Source organism: Verticillium alfalfae, genomic scaffold (assembly GCF_000150825.1).
Source record: "Verticillium alfalfae VaMs.102 supercont1.17 genomic scaffold, whole genome shotgun sequence".
NCBI classification, from domain to species: domain Eukaryota; kingdom Fungi; phylum Ascomycota; class Sordariomycetes; order Glomerellales; family Plectosphaerellaceae; genus Verticillium; species Verticillium alfalfae.
The window spans coordinates 186,201-199,641 of NW_003315022.1; the positions used below are offsets into that span (position 1 = coordinate 186,201).

The 13,441-nt window shown below is 55.9% G+C and overlaps 4 protein-coding genes across 4 annotated transcripts; 3 read left to right on the forward strand and 1 right to left on the reverse strand.

The window, feature by feature from the left end:
- Positions 1-2,153: 2,153 nt before the first annotated feature.
- On the forward strand, positions 2,154-5,005 carry VDBG_09908 (cellulose synthase catalytic subunit; the record flags this gene model as incomplete). Its single annotated transcript, XM_002999822.1, has 3 exons — positions 2,154-2,905; positions 2,984-3,694; positions 3,749-5,005. 3 exons carry the CDS (start codon positions 2,540-2,542, stop codon positions 5,003-5,005), a joined length of 2,334 nt encoding a protein of 777 aa, XP_002999868.1.
- A 516-nt stretch (positions 5,006-5,521) lies between these two features.
- Positions 5,522-6,772, reverse strand: VDBG_09909 (conserved hypothetical protein; the record flags this gene model as incomplete). Its single annotated transcript, XM_002999823.1, has 1 exon — positions 5,522-6,772. One exon carries the CDS (start codon positions 6,770-6,772, stop codon positions 5,522-5,524), a length of 1,251 nt encoding a protein of 416 aa, XP_002999869.1.
- A 998-nt stretch (positions 6,773-7,770) lies between these two features.
- On the forward strand, positions 7,771-9,370 carry VDBG_09910 (conserved hypothetical protein; the record flags this gene model as incomplete). The annotated part of the gene is made up of 5 exons (XM_002999824.1): positions 7,771-8,106; positions 8,183-8,660; positions 8,723-8,813; positions 8,870-9,006; positions 9,096-9,370. The coding sequence occupies 5 exons, from the start codon at positions 7,771-7,773 to the stop codon at positions 9,368-9,370; spliced, it is 1,317 nt and encodes a 438-aa protein (XP_002999870.1).
- A 1,344-nt stretch (positions 9,371-10,714) lies between these two features.
- Positions 10,715-11,243, forward strand: VDBG_09911 (SnodProt1; the record flags this gene model as incomplete). Its single annotated transcript, XM_002999825.1, has 3 exons — positions 10,715-10,775; positions 10,830-10,999; positions 11,058-11,243. 3 exons carry the CDS (start codon positions 10,715-10,717, stop codon positions 11,241-11,243), a joined length of 417 nt encoding a protein of 138 aa, XP_002999871.1.
- Between the last annotated feature and the right edge of the window lie 2,198 nt (positions 11,244-13,441).

Consider the following 13,441-nt stretch of genomic DNA (forward strand, 5'->3'; position numbering starts at 1 on the left):
CCACTGGCATATGCGCAAGGGGGGTCAGGGGCGGGTCGTCCGTAGTCCGGTGCGGGTGTGTTGAAGTCTGCAAGCGGCCCAGACGAAGGCAGAGAGAGACAAGGGGGGGAGGGAAAGAGAAGGGGTGGGGGGCAATGTTCATGGGTGACAGACATGAACGGCCGGCACGGCACAGAGACGCGTGGGATGGGATTTTCTATGACCTGTTCACTGACCAGTCTGTGCCTGTTGCTTGGTACAACACGAGAATTGCTTGATTCTCGCCGCCCTGTTCGCTCTGACTGCGTGGATTGGCTCTGGGTAGCATTCCCATGACAGCCTGACTCGTCACTGGGTCCCCCCTTTCAGACGCCCAGATGCCTGAAATGTGATCAACGGGAGTGCCGATGGTAACTGTGGATGGTAAGGGAACACGAGATGCCAGGGGTGCTGCGCTTGGCAGCTGTGATTTTTGACCCTCCGCTGCTGTTCCCGTTGGTTGACAAAGTCGCGCGAGGTATCGGGGCAATTGGTGCAATCGGCCGCGATTAGGCGTGGAGCTAGCCTCCACTGACATGGTCAACTTGGTTTAGCACGTCTGAGGCCAGAGTACGATCAGCGCTTTTTCGCTGTCTTTTTCGGGCCAACAAGACGTGGTCTGATTTGGCGTCTGGCTGGTGGTGGTCTGACCGGCTCGAGAAAAAGCCATGGTCAGCTGGAGGGCGCAAAAGAGCAGGTCATCAGAGGGGCTGTCCAAAAGGTGCCTTCAGGGGGGGGGAAGAGCTGGGAGAAGAAACGACGAATGAAGAAAAGGAAAAAAAAAAAAGGTCTCATCGCCCAGTGGCGTCTGGATCCCGGATGGCAAATCAACGGACTGGCGAGATGTTCAAGCTTCTTCGTTCGATGAAATTATCTTGTTGCCTCCCTACCTATCTTCGAAGTTGGCTATCAAACTTTTGCTCTCTCCTCTATCCAGGTACTATCGTACGTATCGTCTTCCCTACCAAGCAAGGTACACCCACCCGAGATGCGTCAATTACCAATTCGCAATGCCCAGTGCCGCCATTCAAGCTCGTTTCCAGCGTCGATCGGATGGGGACGAGGCGCCCCCCTACTCAGTGCCTCGGCGCCTCTTCAGAGGCTCAGAATCAGAAGGGAGTGCCAGCGAGGTCACAGCTATAGGTAGGCAGTGCTGGATTGGTGGGCGACTCGCGTCTTATCGGGGCTGGGCTGCAGCGGAACACGAACGTGCCCCCTGCATGCAAAATTCCCGAGCGCGTGGGTCGGCAAGGATCGCCTCGACAAAATGTTACGAAAACAAGCAATTGACACCTGGGCACTGTAGAGCAGAAGCTCGTGGGTACGGCACTTGGCGAGTCTCCTGTCCACTGGCCAGTGCCCCCCTGGCATTCTGCCTTGGCCATCTTGTTGTCGAACATGGCGACACATGCTCCCAGCGCCCCCTCAGCTGCCAGCTTCACATCCCAGCTCCAGCATCTGAACGCAGCGAGCGAGGAAAATACTGCCAAGTGGATATGTTCTCATTCCGTTGTTCTTCGGCCGAGGCCGCCGCCCGCAAGCCTCCCCTGCCCCCCCTTGCCCCCTCCGGCAGCTTGACCAGCTCGACAGGCAAACCTAGCTAGGGCCACAGTTGACCCCCCCTCCATTGATCTTGATCTTGGGCCAATGATTCTAATTTTACGCACGTCATTCATCGTCGTTCATTCGTGTTCCGGCACTTCTGCCTACTTCGAGAGGGCCACAATGGGCTAAGGGGGGGTGACCACAAGTCAAGGCCAGGGGCACCACCAATACTACGACCACCAACGAGGCTCGTTCCAGCTTTTCCTGCATTTCGGGGGCCCGGGATCCCACTATGCTGCCGAGCTGGTACCTCACAGTAAACCGTCTTGGGCATAGTCCGGGCACCAGTTTGACCTCATCGCCCCTCCAGAACGAACGGCTCAGAGCTATGAGCTGCCGAATCGCGATTCACCGAGAGGGTCTTTGCCATCCACACCCCCCCCCCTCCTATAGGCCCCTTTCAGATCAGATCTCTTAGACAGCCTCCCTTACTCTACACCCCCCAAGTCTCGTATCAAGACCGGATTCCCTCATAGCTGAGCTTCTTCGGTTTTCACGCATTCTTGCCCTCCTCCTCCCCTCCCCTCCGCCCATCCAACCATCCTCCTGGCATTTCTCCCCGCCATCTAGGTGCACTCGTTTGCCTTTGTGTCTGCGTACGCCTGCTGCTAAACCCTCCATTCTTTCGGGTCCCGCCCAGCCTGCCGCCTCACATTGTACATCTACATCCTCCGCTCACACATCTCTCGCTCTCCGTTATCCTCCTGCTACCTCTCACCATCAGGTCTCATCAGTGTCGGGTCCTACCGCTCGCTGCCCGATCATCACTGGTCACCAAGTCATCGCTCGCTACTCGCTCTAATACCGGGAGAGTTGGGAAGACGTCGGAATAGCTATCCCAGCTTCTACCTTCTCTCACCCTTCCACACATTCGCTCATCCATCTCACCACGCCCACTCTCACCTCCTCGCCCAAAATGAAGAAGAACCACGGGTACGAGGAGGAGGTCGAGATTGACGTCCTCCAGACCCCTCAGCACCTTCACCACTACCACAACAACAGCGTCCCCCAACCTTACGGCGGCTACGGTCAGCCTGCGCCCGAGTACTCCAGCAGGCCTGGCACCGCCAACGGACGTCAACCTCAAGCAAACCCAGATGAATACTACTCGGTATGGGAACCCGCAGGCACCGGCCGCTACAGCGCCCAGTCCTTTGGAGAGTCACCCGTTCACTCTCGCCCTGAGACGCCGTCGCTGAACAGCGCCTACGGAACGCCATATGACCTTCGCCCTCCCCCTAAAAATGTCTACTCCAGTGACTCGGGGCCGACGACGCCCATGGTAAATATATTCTTCTCCTGCATTGTCCACTAATTCTCGAGCTTCCTTGCTGACCCGAGCGTTCTCTCCTTCCCACAGCAGCAGAGTCAACTCAGTTTGGCTGCCCTGCTACCCAATGGCCCTGCTCCTGTCATTGACGCAGACTGGGTCAACAAGTCTAACTCGATCGCTCGCCTGCACGACCGTGACGATGCCGACATTTGGAAGGGCTGGAAGCGTTACGTCTTCAAGTTTGTGCCCGTCCTGACCATCCTCAACACGGCCATGTACCTGCTCTACCTCGGCTACCGCATCTACTGTGTCGTCGCCGCCCAGAAGCTGCGCAACACGACCTATGCCCAAGCCTGGGTGTTTATCGGCGTCGAAATCGCCGTCGCCCTGCCCGCTCTGATGCACAACATCTGGACCATGATGGCCATGAAGAAGCGTCTCCGGCCCAAGCTGAGGCTGACGAGCAATGACGACGTGCCCTCGGTTGATGTCTTTGTCACCTGCTGCGGCGAGGAGGATGATCTCGTTGCCGACACGGTCCGCGCTGCGTGCAACCTCGACTACCCTCGTGATCGCTTTAGGGTCGTTGTTCTCGATGACGGCAAGTCTGAGGGTCTTGAGAACGCTGTGCTCGGCATGTCGCAGACCTACCCCAACCTCGTCTACATTGCGCGTCCCAAGATTCCCGGCAAGCCTCACCACTTCAAGGCCGGCAACCTGAACTATGGCCTCGATGCGGTCCACCAGCTTCCCGGCGGTGCCGCAAGTTCATGGCCGCCTTGGACGCTGACATGGTATGTTTTACAATACTTTTTTTGATGATTTGACCTTGCGTGTGCTTACAATCGATAGATTCCTGAGCGCGACTGGCTTCGTGCTGTTCTGCCTCACCTTCTTGTCGACGACAAGATGGCTCTCGCCTGTCCTCCTCAGCTCTTCTATAATACTCCGGACTCGGACCCCCTCGCTCAGTCACTCGACTTCTTCGTCCACGTTATCGAGCCTATCAAGGATGCTCTCGGTGTTGCGTGGTGCACTGGGTCCGGCTACGTTGTTCGTCGTGAAGCTCTCGACCAGATTGGCAACTTCCCTCTTGGGTCCCTCGCGGAGGATGTCGCAACTTCGACACTGATGCTTGGAAAGGGCTGGAAGACGGCGTACATTCACGAGCCTCTCCAGTTCGGCACGGTCCCCGAAGATTTCGGCGGTCACTTGAAGCAGCGTACCCGCTGGGCCATTGGCACGGTCGACACGTCTTTCAAGCTCAACTTCTGCCTGTGGGGTGACAAGGTGCGCGAGATGAGCTTCGCCCAGCGTTTCTCCGGCTTCCTGTACGCCATGCTCAGTCTGTACACTGTCCTCCTGACCATCTCCATGTTCGCCATCCCCATCATTCTCGTCATGGGCAAGCCGCTGGTCGCCTTTGCCACGGACGACCAGTTCCGCTGGCTCATTCGCGCGTGCTTCGCGGCGACCATTTCGAACCGGCTGTGCGAGTTCGCCCTCTTCATCCCCGCCGGCTACCACACGGGCCAGCGCGGCTCGCGCTACCAGCTGTGGATGGCGCCCTACATCGCCCTCTGCATTGTCCGCTCCTTTATCCTGCCGACCTGGCTCGGCGGCCAGGCCCAGGCCTTCAAGCCGACGGGCTCCCTGGGCTCGGCCCTCAACGAGCGCGACGCCCACAGCCGCAAGAACATGATGCGCCGCCTCTGGGCCATCCTCGTCAACTACATGGGCCTCTTCCACCTCGGCTTCGTCTATCTGACTCTCGTCGGCGTCGTCCTGACCTCCTACCGCTGCTTCTACCTCGACACGACCGTCACCGACGTCCTCCGCTGCCTCGTCACCCACGCCTTCTGGCCGCCCCTCACCTTCCTTTTCATCTGCAGCTCCCTCTGGACCCCCGTCGCCTACGCCATCGACCCGCCCACCATGCCCGAGCGCGAGGCGCTGCTCGACCGCGACCCCAAGACGGGCGTCGCCCATCCGACTAGGCAGAGAAAGAAGATTGCCTTTGGAGGCCAGGCCGCGTGGTTCGAGCTCGAGTACACCTTCACCACGGCATACACGGCGCTCATCTTTGCGGCGTCCTTCTTCCTTTTCTAACGTGTAGATTATGTCACTCTCTCTCTGTGTCTCTGCTTCTCGCTGTCTTTTAGAGCAATTTTGGGGGCCACTGGATTTGGCCGTTGAAAGGGGGAAAATAAAGGGGTAACAACAATGTAATGATGACAAGACTAGATTAAGATATCCCGGTAAATAGACTGGAAGATAAACATTTTAAGTTGACTGGCTCGTGTTGTGAATGCTTCGCGATGAACTAGTGCACCTCAGTAATGTTCTCCTCACTACTGCGCATGGAGCCAGTAGGCAAGACGGTCATCGAACCCTTGCCTTGCAAGGGTATGGATTTCTGTTCTTGCTTCGATCTTATGCAGTGACTTCGTAATTCATGAGCTCCACGTCTCTACTCTACGTCTATATCTACGTCTGGTGTATCTAACTCTGATTCTATCTCTACACGCCAAAAGTAATGCCCCGTACCAATAGCCGCTTTGCCATGTCACTCCCATCCCGAGGGGGGGGGGAAAGAAGAAACGCCATGTCAATATTCCCCCTTCTTCAAGCCCAGCCGATACGGAACAGCTTGTACCCACTCTCGTCCCCCCTTCCGACGCCCTTGGTCTTCCCGTGGTCCTCGGCATGCAGGATCGTCAGCTGGCGCCCGTCCGCGCCCGTCGGACGATCGCGCACCTCAAACGACGCCTCGACCGTGTCGCTGACGCCGTTGAACCGCCCCTTCTCCCGCACCGTGGTGAACAGCCAGAAGACGCCGCTGGGAGACAACAGCGCCGTGGCACAGTCGCGCAGCCACGTCGCGTGTTCCGGGGCGTAGACGGCGTCGGCGGCGATGAGCATGTCGGCCTTCTTATCTAGTGGCGCGACGAGGGAGGGGCGGGACCAGTCTAGGAAGGCCGTCTCGACCTGGGGCTTACGGGGGGTGGAAAAAGAACCTGAGAAGGAGGACGAGGAGGAGGAGGACAAAGGAGAAGGAGGAGACGTAAAGTTGGCGGCTATGTTAGCCGAAAGATTAGCCAGGACGGCAGGATGGTAGTCTGTCGCGATAACGGCAGCCGAGGGAACGGCGAGGCGAGGCAGCAGGGAGCCGAGGACGAGACTGATGAGACCCGTTCCGGCACCGAGCTCAACGATACGCGGGCACGGGCCGAGGGCGGCGCTCGTGAGGCCGAAGCGGGCGGGTTCGGTGCAGAGTTGCCGTGAGAGCACGATGGAGGCGCCCCAACTCTGGAGGCCGACATCGTCTGGGTCCGTAGAGTCGCGACCCGAGAGCCCGTCGTTGAGGTGTACCGCGACCGGAGGCTCGCTGGATGATGACAGCGCAAAGGAGAAGTGGCGCGTGTAGCTCTGGTCGCCCTGCTCGTCGTCGGTTGGAGTCATGTGGAAGGACTCGAGGATGGAGGCGGCCTGGTGGACGGCTCGTTCCATCGTCTCCTCAAGACTTAGGCTTGGGATCTCGGCGGCGCGGGCGATGAAGCGCGTGAGCCAGCGCTCGGTGAAAGAGCGCTCGTAGTCGTCGGCGCGCAGGGCGGCAAGGCGCTGCTGTGTGCTCCCGGGGCAGCCCTCATCTTCTTCGGTGGCAGACGTGTAGCCGGAGTCGACGAAGTCCGAATCTGAGACCTTTGCATGGCCATGCTTGTGAACCAGGGTAGAAGCGAACGAGGCCGTCAGGGGGCAGTACAGAGCGGCGAGGGTTGTTAGTGATGCGAAGATCTGGTCCTCAGTGAGCGTGTCCAACAGACGCAGAGGTGGTAGGCTGCCCGAAGGCACAAGCGGACACCCCGCGGGCTCCATGACGTGGGCAGGTTGGGATGTTTGAAGCTTTGAAGGAGTGACTTGGTTGAATGAAAAGGAAGAAATGCCTCTTCAGAAACTCACAACGGAGGAAACGCCATGGCGATGAGTCGCATCGGCTGGGCCTCCGCGATGACGGCGGGCGACCTTCCTGTTTGCCCTAAGTGGATGGCCCGGGGGTGGGCAGATGAGCGAGTGCCGTGAGGTAGATAAGATAAGCGCGGGCTAGACCAGGGGCAAAGGAAAAAAAACTGAGGCTATCGTGAAAATTTTGGTTCGAGGCGAAAAGCTCCAGATCCCGGTGGGGGCGCCGCCCACGTGCTCCACCAACCGGCTCGCAATGGTCTCATCACGGATGTCGCGACTTGAATGACTTGACTCCGGCCAGCCTCTTGCATTGCATTAAGTGAAGGCAATAAGTATACGTACCTTTTCAAAGATGAATCTATCACTGTCACCCCGTGTTGTGGCTGGTGCCATCAAGCTTGCTCAATAAGTAGTATCTCTCTCTACACAGGAGCCCACAGATCTCAGTTCGTCCTGACAAGCAATCTCCAGATGTCCCCCACATAACCGCCTTGTGTGTGTGCGGGCTACCCCGTGGCCTTGATTGTGGAGGCTGAAATCATCAATGCTATGGCCGCCTCACCTTTGTGCTTCTTTCATCTCCATATGCCATGGCTGAATAGACGAAGAGACATGCCAAGACTCTCGCCTTTCGAGAAATGCAACGTCTCGCGAGCCTAGTCCTCAATGGAGGCGATAGCGAAGCTCGCTTTGCCGTGAATTAATCAGCTCGTGGCCGGCGAGCCCAAAGCGGTAAGCTCTCTCCGTTGCAGCCGACCATCCAATTGGTGCGGGATGGAGTCATCCTTGGCCGAGTTGACGGGGGTTAAGGCTGGGGATCGACCATCGAGGAGACTACAAACACCATGCGACCGCTTCGTTGAGCAGCGAACGAGAATGGTCATTGCCTCAACGCTCGGAAGAACATCGACATGACGACTGAGAAAGATACCCCCAAACAGGTGCGGGAGCAATTGGCCCTGGAACCCGGCACTCTTCCTTTCAGCGGGCCAGGACAGCAGCAGCCGCCTCAGGATGAGAGCGAAAACACCCTTCACGCCTGGCTTACCGTCACTGGCGCCGTTCTCGTCTACTTTGTATGCTTTGGTTTCATGACGAGTTTTGGCTTTTTTCAGGACTACTACAGCAAGAATCGTCTGACCGGCTCCTCACCCTCCCTCGTCGCCCTCATCGGATCCCTCCAGCTCGGTCTGATGTACCTCGTCGGACCCATCTCTGGTGCCCTGCTCGATGCATGGGGACCCAAGGTACGGGAGTTGCCCTTTCCAAGATTGCGTGTTTCAAGGCGTGGAGAGACTACGTAGACAAGACTGACAATGACAGCTTCTCTACATTGCCGGCGCCACAGGTGCCATTATCTCTTGTGTCGGCCTGTCCTTCGCTCAACCCGACCAGATCTGGCAGTACTTTCTCAGCCAGGGCGTCCTCTTCGGCCTGACTGTCGCCTTTGGCGTCCAGGTCGCTCTGTCCGTCACAGGCCAGCACTTCAAGAAGAACCGTGCACTTGCCATGGGCATCGTCGCTGGCGGTAGCAGTGCTGGTGGTGTCTGCTTCCCCATCATGTTCTCGAGGCTCGTTCCCAAAATCGGTTTCCCCTGGACCATCCGCGTCGCCGCCTTGCTGTTCCTCGTCTGCTACGTCATCGCCATCCTCATCTCCAAGCCAAAGTCGCCGGCGCGGTCGATCGATTCAATCAGGGACATTGTTGACTTCAACGGCTTCAAGGACGTGCGGTATGTCACTCTGGCTCTGGCCACGGTCGTCGGTAACCTGGGCTTGTACGTTCCGTACAACTTTCTCGGTGAGTATCTTCTTCCCTCCCCACACTCTGTAGTGGGAATGGCTTGCTGACTTTCTCGTCAGAGGCCTTCCTGAAGCTTCATCATCCTGAAGCCAGCATCGGCAGCTATCTGCTGCCGCTAATCAACGGATCCAGCTTTTTCGGACGCGTCAGGTGAGTCTCTCGCCCTGCGATGCGCAGCGCGCACATACTGATATGCCTTCCTTCAGCGGAGGCTTCATCGCCGACAAGATCGGCGGTCTCAACCTCCTCTACCCAATGACGATCCTCTCTGGCGTGCTCTGCCTCACAATGTGGCTCCTCGCCGAGAGCGTCGGCCTCATCGTCGCCTTTGCCTGTCTCTACGGTATGAGCCACCACATAACTAGTTACGCGATTCCCTCGCGCTGCCTTGTTCTCGTCCTCCGCCAACAGCCTCAGCTGACATTCATCCAGGCTTCTGTTCGGGCACCTACATCAGCGTCATGCCCTCCATCGTCGCCCGAATCTCGCCCGAGAAGCACATTGGTGCGCGGCTCGGCGCCTTCTTCAGCCTCGGCGCCATCGGCGTCTTCACGGGTACGCCCATCGGCGGCGCCTTCATCCGCGAGGGCACCGAGAAAGAGTTCCAGGGACTCGTGCTGTTTGGGGGCTGCTGCATGACGGCCGCGGGCCTGTTGCTTCTCACGGCGAGGTGGCTCTGCGACCGGAACTTCAAAACAAAGTGGTAGTAGCGTAGACCACGGCGAAGCAGGTGCTGTGAATTCCTGGGGAATTTTGGGCTTGACGATGCTTGGCGGGGATCTCGATCACAGAGGCAGGGGGGGCGGGGGTATAGTCAGAGATAAAAATTGGCATAGCGTTTTGAGCGATGATACCCCATTCGATTAGAATATGAACGAAAAGAAAACTCTGGAATAATGGGCCCAAATATGGCGATGACCCTCGCCTATATCCGATTAACCTCAATCGCGCGCATGAATGTGGGATCGCTCCGTTGTCGTGTCTGCACTGCGACGCACGCTGTCAATTGATCTACGGACAAATCCAGCTTCGTCAGATAGAAAGCGACCTTATTATCATGATCAGATCCAACCTTCTAGTTTCAGGAGCACTCAGGACTCTTGATTGACCTAGAGCGAGGCGGTGTTTACTGCATGACGATGCATCTGATCGACGCATCTACCTTCTCGAGGACGAGCCTCTCGGACGACAAATGCCACGGCAGCAGTCGACAGGGAGCGATACGACCTCTGGCGAGGCATGACGAGTCGGATTGTCGGCATTGGGTGCACCGCACAAATGATTAGCGCTTCCTACCGAGGCGCTGGGCTAGGCATATTGCATTCCACAAGCGTGCTCGATCTCTCCCCCATCCCCCCAAAGGATATCGTGAAAAGACCCCGAATTGGCCACAGCGGCGCTGTGCTGGCAGCGCTCTCCAAGCGCTGTTGAGCTCGAATACGAGAGGCCTAGCCCGCACGGCCTGAAGGTGTCCGGGCCATTTACAGGGTCTTGCGGCCCGCTAACACGATCTGGGGTAGCATGGGGAACAAGGCCCTACACCCGAGCTAGGCGGTTGAGCCATGCCGTATGGGGCCTGGAGTGGCACGGGAAAGCTCTATTTTTGTTCTGTCCAAAGGACGTTAAGTCGTGGCCACGGCGTAGCCGTCCGCTGACGAGTAGGCGACTGCGCAACAATGCCGGGTGCGACAAGGGCGAAAACGAATGAGGGAAGTCTCACCACACGATACGAAGTAAGGCAAGCTGTCTGTGGGTGTTGCAAGGCCGCGTGACGCAGCGATGACCAGCTTCGGGTTAGCCATCAGCTGATTGTCGCGATGCCTCGGAGACTTAGCCAGCAATGTCCAAATCTGTTGACGATCTGCTCGTTTCGTTGAGTATAAAGGAGCAGAGTCGGTGCTACTCAAGGTTATTCTCGTCTCGTCATCACGCCATCACCACCCAGTCAAACTATCGCAACTTTCGCTTTCAACACCACAACACATTCGCTTTCAGCTTCGAATCATACTTTTTGAACAATCTCACAATTCAACCATCCCTCAACCTCCAACATGCAGCTGTCCAACCTCCTCACCATCTTCACCGTCGCCACCGCCGCCTCGGCCGCCTCTGGTATGAACCCATCTCCAAGTGACTTCCGTCTGAAGCATACTTACACTCATATAGTCTCCTACGACAAGGGCTACGACAACGGCTCACGCTCTCTAACTGCCGTCAGCTGCTCCGACGGCGCCAACGGCCTCATCACCCGCTACGGCTGGCAAACCCAAAAGCAGGTCAAGAAGTTCCCTTACATCGGTGGCGCGCCTGCCGTCGCTGGTTGGAACTCGCCCAACGTAAGTGCACTATTATCGTGTTTTCCATGCTCAACCCCACTGACGAGATATTCTTCAGTGCGGCACCTGCTGGGAGCTCAGCTACAACGGACGCACCATCAATGTCCTCGCTATCGACCACTCGGCAAATGGCTTCAACATTGCCCTCGACGCCATGAACGCCCTCACTGGTGGACAGGCTGTCAAGCTTGGCCGTGTCAATGCCAGCTCTAAGCAGGTCAACAAGAGCAAGTGCGGCCTCTGAGGGGTTTGCGTTAGAAGAGCAGCATGGCTGCGGGATATTGGTTTCGGATTGCAATCCATGACTTGGGGGCTGTGATTTGGCATTGGAGCGGGTTTGCATTGGCCTGTAGCGACTTGTTAGAATATGTCGAGAAATATAATCTTAATTAGTTGATACACTGCAGCTTGGGGTCAGAGGATATCTGGCTGACCCAATTTAAAATACTACAAGGTCAAGTGGTGCCCTTCACGAGGATAACCGATGCCACGACTGAGCTTGGGGCCTTGAAGAGGAAGAGAACAGGCTCGGAGGACAATTCAACGTAGTGGGATCTTATATCCTGTGTATCGAACTGTGGTACGATCTAGACACAGGGCCTATTTTAAAGCATGCGGCGAAAGACATGAAAGGAGATATCAAGGTACACTCAAAGGGGTCGGTCTGACGAAAAGAAGGACCTTGTGCTCAAGCCTTGAAAAACCAACTCACAACAGGGGCCGTGGTCGTGGATAGATATCTCGACAAGACTGGACTTATAATGACGGAAACACCGGTACCCATGGCGTGCGTCGCTTGCGATTCAAATTAGGATGCCACCAAACTTTAGTCGCGTCATCAAGATTCGGAGGTATTACCCGCCAATCAAGAATAAATGAAGACGAGGCACTCGGTTAGAAACAATATCCAGATTGCATCTTCCAGCTTACGAACCCTGATACGCGCAAAACCTTCCAACTACCTAGTTTACTGGGCCAGCGGGGTTAAAGTGCATGGGCGTGCGGGACAAGGATGATTTGGGATTTGATACTGAAATTGAGAAAAATAGGAGGCAATAATGATCATCCAAAATAAACTTTCAATATACGGTGTCGATCCCAAACCAGGATCACGAGATATCCCGGCGCCGTTACGCCAGCTCAACCCTCGACACCTAGCGCATTGTCTTTCGTGGTCTGATCTATTTGGGCCGCAAAATCAGGCCACCAAACCTGAAGGTCATGTCATACATAGATAGCTCCGTTCTTCGTAGCGCCGTAACATGGGCGGGTTATGGTCCGACTGGGCTGAGTATCTAAACGACGTCCTTCACCTCAAAGGATCTGCTCTCTGTAGCCTTCATGGCTTTTGGGGCTACCCTGTGTGCAATAAATAATCACTGCTCCACTTGAACTCAAAATATATTAATACGAATTCCCATGTTTCTGAACTTTTGTGCGACACGACGTCTCCGAGCGAGGAGTTCACTGGTCTATCAAGAGACCCTTTGCTGAGGCCAACAATGTATAAGTAAAGGAGGTTGGGCTGCATGGTTACCTCGCTGCCGCAACTTACTCGTACCTCACCATTGTTGACAGCGATTTTTGTCCTAAGCGACCGACAATGAAGTTTTCTACAGTCATCGTCGCTGGTTTTGCCGTTCTAGGCTCTGCGGCGGTGCTGAAAGGCGCACAATTTGGTGATCCGCCCCAACTACCTCTCCCAGTCGATTTCACCCGAACACTAACATTATTAGAACCGTGCACTACGGACGTCCAATGCACATCAAACAGGTGTAATAGTGAGTGACAATAACCCATCACAATGTCTTGGCAGGTTTCTCCAAGGAGACTGGCCTAATAGTTGGCATACGCAGAGGGGAAATGCGACGTTTGTAACCGAAGCACGCCAAACTGGGGCAGTACGTATTTCAAAGACCAACAAAGATGACCATCCGAAAGCTGAAGATACCAATAGTGGAATGTCCACCCCTTTTTTCCGGTGCCCGCGACCCCTGCTGCTACGGATTGTGTCAGAGTCAGTTCGCCCATTTTCTTTCGTTGCGTACTAGAGCTGAAAACAGAACAGAGGACAGCACCTCGAGCTCGGGTTTCAGATGTGCTCGTGTCAATGGCGTCTAAAGTTTCTGCGGTCACCTGATCAGCTCTTGTTAACAAATAAACTTGCGATCCGATTTTGAACAAAATAAACTTTGAACCAAATCAACGAGTATTCGAGGCGGGCCCAAACACGACTCGTTTGTCACGCCAGGCTCAGAAACCGTTCTGAGCATTTGAGATGAACAACATGCATGCATGCCAGAGCTCAAGAAATTGAGGAAGATATAAGACACTCAATGGGTGCACCGCGATCGTGCTTGACGAGTTATAGAAGTTGACCGTGCTCATAAATGTCAATGATTTCTAAGCTTCATATGTCCATTAGCATTGATCGTGATGCGG